Source organism: Cibotium barometz, chromosome 35, assembly GCF_041138505.1.
Source record: "Cibotium barometz isolate CiBa-2024 chromosome 35, ASM4113850v1, whole genome shotgun sequence".
NCBI classification, from domain to species: Eukaryota; Viridiplantae; Streptophyta; class Polypodiopsida; order Cyatheales; family Cibotiaceae; genus Cibotium; species Cibotium barometz.
The window spans coordinates 36,357,430-36,367,668 of record NC_141080.1 but is presented as its reverse complement, the minus strand read 5'-3'; the positions used below and the strand labels follow the sequence as shown (position 1 = coordinate 36,367,668).

The window sequence follows — 10,239 nt, the reverse complement described above, 5'->3', positions numbered from 1 at the left end:
ACTATGAATAAGTCTTGTATTGTGAACATGGTAGCAAAAATGACATTTTAACCAACATAAATATGATGAGCTTTCGTGACCTTTTGTGTCTAATATAGACCTTTCTAATGTTGTGTTGTATAAACTTTCATGTTCCTCTTTTTCTTCTCGTTCTTATTTGGTATCCATGGTTTAAAGTAGATGAAAAATCTCAAAGGGGTACCCTTGATACTTATGAGACTATCTTTGGTTTCAAAGCCAAGGTCTAGCTCTCCACACTACGTGGAGACTATATGTTGAGATTGGTCACAGTGGTAGAAGTTTCATGCCAAGTTCCACTGTAAGTGGATATTGGTCATAGTGGTAGAAGTTTATTCACGGTGTAGCAAGAAAAAGCACACAGATGAAGACTTGGGGCTTGGAAAGACACGTGACATGTTAGGCCACAACAACTCAACACACCAGATGGTGATCGCTCATTACATCGCATGAAGTCTAATGGGCAAGATACCTCATCCAGTGGGGTTTCCTAAGTCCACATGTAAAAAACCTCATGGACATGAGAATCTCGTCCTTGGGTTGGCAAACAATACCCATCGTACAATCTTATTGTGTGGAAATTCAGTGACTTCTTGTCTTCTCATGAATTTAAAGTGTAATCTTTCTTGTCTATCTACACTGTCTGCAAATGCAATGAGCCCATCGACTCTCGGGCAGGAAAAATTGAACCACCCCATAAGTTGAGGAGGGCCTGGGCCCCGCGGGTACCAGTGCCACTTGGCATGACTATGGGCCCCACTCACCCACCACGGTGGCACTGTGCGCCCCCACCCATTTGTTCTTCTCTTGTAGAAAGCTACAGGAGCTTTCTGTGACCTGGTTATGCTGGACCAATGGCCTTGTCCTTATTATCTCCGTCCATTTCAACATTAAGAAAGCTTCGAGATTAGCGGATCGGGGTTAGAGACAGCTTGGGCAAGCACACAGATATGGAGTAGCAAAAAAAGGTGTATTTTCTGACTCTTTCTGCCCTAACTGTGCATCTTCTGCAGAGTGACATTTTACCCTAGCTCTGCATCTTGACCTTGTGTCTGCATCTTCCCCTAATTCTGCGTTTTCAGCATCTTGCCCTCATCTTACCCCAGGATCTAATCCTGCGTCTTGCCCTAGCTCTGTATCTTGATCTAATCCTGCTTCTTGCCCTACCTCTGCGGCTTAACCTAGTCCTGCACCTTGCCCCATGCCTGCATCATGAACGTTTCCCATTAAGCTCAGAATGGGGACTGTCAGCGAGGTCTTCTGGACTCTTGCAGACAAGGCAGACAAGAAGTTTGCTCGCCTTCGGGACCTGCCCCCTTACGGTGGCAATAAATGGGACTCCTACTTTAATAAAGCTTTCCAAGTCTACACAAAGCTATGGAAGTTTCAGCAGGAGAATCGGCAGGCTCTGGTGGATGCCGGCTTGAAGAGATGGGAGATTGGAGACATTGCTTCGAGAATCGGACAGCTCTACTACAACTACTACATGCGCACCAGTGATGCGGCTTTCCTCTCTGAATCCTACATCTTCTACGAGGCCATCATGAGCAGGGAGTATTTCAAAGACACAGGCAAGGATGCCGCCCTTGCCAACAAGCACCTCCGCTTCTATGCCCGCTTCATTGTGGTCTGCTTGCTCTTGAACCGCAGAGAAATAGCCCTTCAGCTCACCCGTCAGCTCCGAGCACTTGTTGACGAGTATCGCCGCACTTTCCAGGTTTGTGTCTTCCCTTTGGATTCCACAATCGCATGACACATATCAGTAAATTTCATGACACACATCAAGTAGATATTCATGCTTGTAACACACACACACACACACACACACACGTGTGTATTACATACATATGTATATACACGTGTGAACTTTATATGTATATGAATAGTTGTACAACTAAGCTTACTGAATTCAAAGGTGTATGCTATATACCGGACTGCCAACTCTGGCATATGGTGATCCTTTTGGGAGTGGTTCTTAATGAAAATAAGTGCCCACTAGTAGGCCATTTACATCCAGCATGAGAAGATTTTTATGTATATGAATAGTTTTACAACTAAGCTTACTGAATTCGAAGATGTATGGCATATGGTGATCCTTTTGGGAGTGGTTCTTAATGAAAATAAGTGCCCACTAGTAGGCCATTTATGTCCAGCATGAGATGATTTTTGCAACTAATTTGTAAAATACAGGCGCCTAAGAGATCACATCAATGGTCATTCAAATAAATGGATAACTTCATACGTCACCAAGGAAAATATTCATCAAATGTATGGTCTATTATGAAATCCATGCTTTAATATAATCTCAAACTTAGCGCAGAAAATGTTCAAACCAGCAACATACGGTAATTGTACCGATTATCCTATAACTGCACTTTGTGTAGCAGCGAGAAAGAGCCATTGAAGTCTACCACACTCACATTGAAGGTCATTTGAGTTTTCAGTACTTCAGCTATCCTTGGTTGAAGTTTTAAGGATTCCATGAGCATGTGATGTATGATAGCAATGAGCAAGGAAATGACAACACATCAGAGCGCCTTACCTCTTACCTTAGGGCTTACATGGCAGCACGTGCAGGTGTCTGGCAGATACGGGAAAGGTGTGCGTAGGCAGTAGCAAAGGCGGCCAAGTGTGCGCAGGCCTATGGGCATCCTCGAGACTGGCTCCTGTGCCACGTGCAAACACTCATCAGACAGGCTGGTCGTGGGTTGTAATAACAGCCTGACAGCAATATAAGGTGGCTGACCAGCATACATGTATCATATATATACATGCACTAGAAAATCACCAAATGTGAGGGCAAAAGTACGAAAGAACCAGCTGTATGAGAGATCAGAGCAATTCAACACAGCATGAAATGGGTGAATGAGTGTATGTATGAGGGTGAATTGAATCATGTACAAGAGGCCCTCTGATGTGAGGTGACTCTGAGTAGTAGACCAGTGCAGAAGCAAAGACGAGGTCGGAGCTGAAGCACGATCGGTGACGAAGGCTTGTGTCGATGTGAGGCGAAGGCATTCCGAGGTGGTAGATGTGGTGGGCAGCGGAAGGTGAAGTGGTGCAGGCTCTAGTGACAAGGGTGCTGCGGTACCTCAGGGGTGACGAAGAGCAGAGAGGGCTGCTGTCCCGAGTGGTGCAGGCTCTGGTGACGAGGGTGTTGCAATACTTGAGTAGTGGTGAGGAACAGAGAGGGCTGCCTTCGTGAGTGGATGTCGAATGAGCAGAGAGGGTGCCGTCCTGATGTTGAATGATGATGATGAGGAGAGAGGGCTGCTGTCCCAATGATGTGAAGATGATGAAGCAGAGAGTGGGCTGCTGTCCCAAGGTGAGCTGCAAGAGAAAAACTCTGATGTGATGGAGCAGAGAGTGGGTTGTTGTCCCAAGATACGTTGCAGTAGAGAAACGCTGGAGTGCAGAGAGTGGGCTTCTGTCCCAAGGTATGTGTGTGAAAATAGTATTTTGTCAAGCCCTAAAAAGGGTATTTTTCTGGACTTTTATGTCTTATTTCTTGTTTTGTGGGTCTTTGCTGCTGGCCGACCAGCTCCCACACACTATATATAGCCTTGCCTCATCACTTCACCTTCCGTCGCCCACTACCACCTTGGAGTGCCTCTGCATCCACTGATGCGAGCCTTCGACACCGACTACCATCTTGGAGTGCCTTTGCATCCACCAACGCGAGCCTTTGACACCGACTACCTCTCGGAGTGCCTTTGCCTCACATCGATGCGAGCCTTCGTCATTGACCGTGCTTCAGCTCCGATATCGTCTTTGCTTCTACACCGGTCTTCTTCATAGAGTCTCCTCACATTAGAGGGCCTCTTGTACATATTTTCACTCTCCATCATATATACACTCACTCACCCATTTTGTGTTGTGTTGTTTTGCTTTGATCTCTCATACATTTGGTCCTTCCGTCCTTTTGCCCTCACATGGTATCAGAGCTATCGTGAGCAAAGGGATTGAAGACCTCGAGAGCACATAGCATGGATCGTCTACCTGCATTCTCGGAGGACCAATTTTTCTCACCAGAAGTTGATTCTCCAAACTTTGATCTGGACCACACAGGGAATGGGACTTCTTACTTAGAGGAGAGCCTCGTTCATGATCTTACTTTGGGAGACGATCAACCCATGTACATTCACTCACCTTCACCACCTTTGTCTTCACGATCGCACTCTCTGAATTTATCAGACAGACTTTGTTTCCTAAGGGGAATACATTCCTTCTGCCAGTGTGTCAGTGTGGGACCCTGGCATCCATCATCTTCTGACATGGTCCCCTTTTTGGCCTGAGAGGGGGTGTGTGAAAACAGTATTTTGTCAAGCCCTAAAAAGGGGATTTTCTAGACTTTAATTGTCTTATTTCTTGTTTTGTGGGTCTTTGCTGCTGGCCGACAGCCTTTAGCTGGGTGGATCAGCAGTCCCACACACTATATATAGCCTTGCCTCATCACTTCACCTTCCGTTGCCCACTACCACCTCGGAGTGCCTTTGCATCCACCGACGCGAGCCCTCGACACCAACTACCACCTTGGAGTGCCTCTACCTTGGACATCGACCACCTCTCGGAGTGCCTTTGCCTCACATCGACGCGAGCTTTTATCATCGACCGTGCCTCAACTCCGATATCGTCTTTGCGTTTGCATCGGTCTTCTTCATAGAGTCTCCTTACATCAGAGGGCCTCTTGTACATATTTTCACTCTCCATTATATATATACTCAATCACCCATATCGTGCTGTGTTGTTTTTCGTCCTTTTGCCCCCACAATATAATCTGTTGCAGAAAAAAACGGTGAAGTGCAGAGAGTGGGCTGCTGTCCCAAGGTATGATCTGCTGTAGAAGAAAATGTTGGAGTTGTCAACGATGATGATAAGCTGATGTAGAGCAGGCGTTGGCAGAGCAGGCAACAGATGGTAGTATATCTGTAATGTGGTGATGAAGCGATGCTATGTATATATGGGGTGGGCTACTAGTCGGCCCAGTATAGGGGCTGTCGACCAGCAGCAAAAAAGACCCAAAATAAAACCAAAAAACCCCTTTTAGGGCTGGGAAAAATGTCAGTTTCACGCACCAAAATTATCTACATTTCTCGGTGCTAGACTTCTATAGAGTGTTTCTCTTAACCCTAGTACATGGGCACAAGTGTTTTACAGCTGGTATCAGAGCCTAGTGAACCTGCAAATTTTTTCTTTTTTGGCACCCTTGTGTGTTGATTGCTTGAATAGGGTAGAGCCCCTAGGGTCGTAGGAGTGCACAAGTCCGGGTTTGGGAAAAGTGACTAATTGGGTTCTTTCTGGTGTATTTGTGCTTTCTATACCCCACCCATCCTTTCTCAATGCAAATGGTTGTAATACTCATCATCATTCTTTATCCCTAGTTTTGGGCTGCTTGTCATGGATTCAACAACACTTATGGAAATGCTTTCTTGTATGGAGGTAAGTATGGCGGCCATGTGTACTTGTCTAAATAGAGTGGAGTTGGCACCTCGAGCGCGTAGTATTCCATATTTGGAGTCTATCAAGGCTCGTGCTTTCTAGCAAAGGCATGACATTCAGACGACGAAGTGGTGAAATTTTTTGGAGGGTTTCTTCACTCCTTTGGATACAGGTAAGGATATATAGGACGAGCTTCGCTTCTAGTCCAGTAGTCATCATTCTACACTTGCGTGTAATCGGCAGGAGAGATGCCGTTCGTGTCATTGACGGTCTCCTCCGCGGAGTCTCTCCGTTGGATTTTGCGGACAATTCTCTCGTGTCTCTTCATTGGCTTGATGTCGGGGGGCTATTGGTATGTTGAGTTCTTCCTCCATGCCTTGTGAGGAACGAACTTAGTTATTCAAGCTTTTGAAGCCTCCCATGTTCAATGAGAAGATGGCCATAGAAATCATCACCAAGTGCACTCATGAGACGGATGCCACGTTGGGAGCAATAGGCGGTTCAGATGTTTTTCAGCTCCATTTGGTGTGTATGGCTTTTGACACGTAGCTGCCCTCTTGTGGTGGACTATTACCATGAGCTAAAGTGGCATTGGGAGTGCTTTGTCCAGGAGCAGGGTGAGCAAGTAACCAACTACCTAGCATGATTTTGGAATCTTTTACTCATACTTCCGAGAAAATCCCCCTTTTTAACATCCACCATTGGACTAAATGCATCAATGAGCGAGGACAGTGGTAATTGGGAGTTTGGTAGCTGTCACAAATATCCATGAGCTAGGATAGTCCATATAAAGGAAATTTTCAAAAAACTTATCAATACTAGGTTCTAAAAAATAGGATCCTTGATAAAGCCCTGTTGTGTCTGCTCGATGATCATTAATGTCACCAAAGTATCAAAATAGAGGTTGCTGACATGCAAAAATGCAATGCAACGCAAAAAAAAAGGGAAAGTCTTGGGGGGAGAGAGGGGAGACTTTTGGGAAAAAAAGGTGAAAAAAGTAACATAGGCATTTGTCACGTGGTAGGATAGTACTACAAGGCCACCTTACAAGCTTGGAATGATGCGACTAGCTTGTGGAAAGTAAAAGATTAAAAGCATTTTAAATACTAAAAAGAGGAGTTTTTATTATTAAAAAGATGCTTTTTGGGCTATAAGTGAGTTTTAAAGCACTTTTCTTAAGTGCTTTTGGGCAAGAACTATAAATTCAGCTATTCTCTCATTGTTGAGACACATAAAAAGACGAGGGATCTCTAGCTGTTATTGGCCACCCGATTGGTCCATCTGTGCTTTCTCATCATGTATGTACATTGGACTGGTGTCCAGGGTAGTTGTATATGCCGGGGATTGATGCCACTCATGTGATACTGTGGAATTGGCTTTCCGTTGGGACTTGTGCCTCTGCGTACATGCCCGGAAATGCCTGGTGCATTGGGTCTAGTACCTCATGTACTTGCCTGGAGCACATCTATTTGGTATAGTCTCATGAACAGGGATTGTCCATACCAATGTTGCATTGCATAGCATCTTTATGTGCTTGCTTGCAATTGAAATTGCATACTGTTTTCATGCTTGCTTGACCAATGTGTAGTTGTGGGTAAGGGGATGCCTGCCCGTGAACTGTGCATATGAAACTGTTTGCTGACATGGTTATGTGGCATGTGGTAGGTGGTAAGTATTGGTCATAAACCTAGCCTTAGGAATTAGCACTAATTTATAAGTGAGTGTGTACACACTTCATTAAGTTTTGGGCGACCAAAACTCACTTATAAATTATGACTAGCCCTGTGTTCACACAATGATGTCCCGAGGTGGACAAAACCCAATGTCCACTGCCCAGACCTTATCTCCTTTGCACAAAGGGAGTAACCAACCATGTGTCCGTTCTAGCTTGCACCACAAAGCACTTACGTGCCACCTAGAGTGGACAACTCACCAGCTCACTGTTCCCTCTCTCTCTAGAAGTAGGCGCCTCCTTCATGAGGCCTCTTTGGCTGTATTTTCTACTCTTTCTCCTTCCCAATTTCCTATCCAAGCTTGCTAGGGTGTTTTCCAAGCTTCTCAAAGTGTTTCCAAGTGCTATACACTCTCCCACACACTCCTAATGACTGAAATTCTGAAATTCAGTAGAATAGCTCTCATTTTTGCTGTAATTTTTGGTCTTTTTGTTGAAAACCCTAATTTCAGCTTTCCTTTCTCAAGTTGAACCATAGGGGAACTTTTCCAGGGTTCCCTTCATCCTCTTAAAGACTTTTGTTGCGAAGGATTGCGACAAAACGAAGATTTCAACACTCCAAGCACTTCCATCGCGAAGACTTCCGTTGTCAGCGACTCTACTTGCAATTGGTAAGCTTTTATGCTTAAATATGGAAGCAAGTAGCAGGAGGGAGGAACCGGATTATGAGCACATACCCTGTGTAGTGTTCTCTTGTTCTACGTACTCTCTTGCAGATTGTTGCTTGGTGGAACAATAGAGAGCAGATGGTAGGGAACATGGGTGCAAGTCTACAGCGACAACCACATTGTTTGCAATACTGTATTCATATGCATTGGTATGGAAATCTAGTCAGAAATGCCCATGATACTATGTACTTGATTCTCCCAAGATCAATATACTTTATTCAAGGGAAGGGGCTGTTCCGGCCCATTGTGCGTCTCTTGTCAATTCAGCAAATTACTTCTTGTATTGAGCATGTTGTCCATTAAATCTTGGTGTATTTAAGTGTATTTAAGTGTATTGAGCATGTTGTCCATTAAATCTTGGTGTATTTAAGTGTATTAATTAGCATTGTGTGCAACCAAGTTACATTGGTTTCAGAGCATACGGTTCTCTTCACTTCTATTGTGAAAGATGATCACCATGAACATTAGCTGTCTCTACACTTAGAACACTATGGACAGCCATACAGTGAATAATGGAGATGCTAACACAAGAGATGGGGACAATGAAATGCATGCCTTTAATGCTTTACAGGATGATTAAACTCATGTGGTCCACACTAGGGAATATGAATATGTGGAACAACTATCCCATGGTAAAGAGAAAATACAGGAAGAAGAGTCCATAATCTTAAGGGCTGAGCTTACTTGTATGCAGGCTCTTCTCCATGCACAAAAAGAAGAATTGAAGCTCTACCGCCGCGAGGATCCATTGGTACATGACCGTTTGAAAGCCAAGAAAGCTGAATCTTATATGGATCATGCAATGGCAATGATTGCTCAAGAGTTGCACATGCATCTGAGGGATGTAGCACGTGTATACTTGGTTCGTACCGAGGATGTCTATGCAAAAAAGGCAACCATTCCACATGTCTTGGAATCCCCCAGGTGCTCGAAAAAGAACTTATGTCTAAGAGGATGAATCTCCATGCTATGGGAGAGGAACCATCGGCAACTTCACGCCATGGAGGAGTATCTTATGTAGCTTGTGAAGGATGCAATGTTTATGGCAGTGGTCAAAATGTATGTCAAATGCCATTGTCGGTTGAAAATGTGCATGTGCAGCGCATGCAACATGGGCTGTAATTTTCTGTTGGTGTAGATATTCCGTGTATCTCTCATGCCACTCATGCCTTGGAGTGTGCTCGTGGGGAAGAAGCTATGGGTGAAAATGCACCAATGCATGTTGAGGGGCCAGCCATGCCTCATGCTTACAGGGCACACCTTTTGCTTCACAAGGGCTGTCCCAATGGATAAACATGCGGGAAAACATGTTGAGACGCAGGCTCATGCATCAAAATCTCGTGGCTTCAAAGTCGGAGACAAATCTGTGAAGTTTGACACATATCATGGAGAATATGATGCATCAAAGGCACTTGCTTTTATTGCCCAGTTTGATATTGCTTTCAGTGATGAGGATTTCACTTAGAAATCCATGATCCGGCATGTAAGCATGCTCATGAAAGGCACTGCTGCCCATTGGTGGCTCACAGAGAAGCTCTCACCAAATCTTGTTAGATCATGAAAAGAGTTCAAGTAGAGGTCCTATGCCCAATTCTTGCCTCCCAATGCATTGGATGAGATAACAATGAAGTGGGATTGGGTGAAGCAAAATGAGGGGGAAACAATGAATGCATATGTGTAAAAGTTTTGGAGAGTGCTTTTGGAGGTGTCTCTATTTATGCACGTAACCGAGGCAGAAAGGAAGAGAAGGCTTCAATTGGGATTGCAATCCGTGTACAAAGCTGGACTACAAATGTATCCTGGTCACACCTTAACACCAACTAATTGCAGCCGCCGCTGCCGCCGAGCAATTGGAACTAAAAAATTGAGTCAAACTAATAAGACTAAACCCTCATTTCAAGGCAAAGAGAGGGTTGTCCAAAACCTGCAAAATAATTGATAACCACCTAAAAAGAACCAAAACTAAGATAAAAATGGTCCAAAGGCTGAAAATAACTCTACCAAGAAGCGTTCCTTCAAAGTGAGAGACTATGGTCTCACTCCGGAGCGGAAAAAGCAATATATGAGCGAGGGGAAATGCTTTTACTTGTGGTAGCACTGAGCATATTGCAAATGTATGTCCAAACAAGAAGAAGCGTGATAATGCAAATGCATCAAAGCCTAATGTGCAAATGGTTCTGGATGTGCAAGGCAACACTTCACATGATAGCAAAGACAGGGTTGTATGTAAAGCTTGGGGACAGCTTAAGGATCAGCCCGCTTTGTTCATGTTTGATGATTGTGCAATTAAGAACTTCATATTTACACAGATGGCAGTTGCTTTGGGTATTGAAGTGGAGGACATTGGACCTCAAATTGAAGCAGGGGTTGCCTTTGTTGGTA

The 10,239-nt window shown here is 44.4% G+C and overlaps 1 protein-coding gene across 3 annotated transcripts in view; it reads left to right on the top strand.

Annotated features, from left to right (window-relative positions):
• The first annotated feature begins 634 nt into the window (after window positions 1–634).
• The window catches only part of LOC147618397 (signal transducer, putative (DUF3550/UPF0682)), a 59,763-nt gene continuing 50,158 nt past the window's right edge, over window positions 635–10,239 (top strand). The window contains exon 1 of one of the 3 annotated variants that reach the window (XM_086774830.1): window positions 635–1,735. In XM_086774830.1, the coding sequence (XP_086630956.1) occupies window positions 1,256–1,735 (480 nt within the window). In that variant the 5' untranslated portion in view covers window positions 635–1,255. The remainder of the gene's footprint in view (window positions 1,736–10,239) is intronic. The other 2 variants (XM_086774831.1, XR_015262118.1) reach the window with 2 other exon arrangements.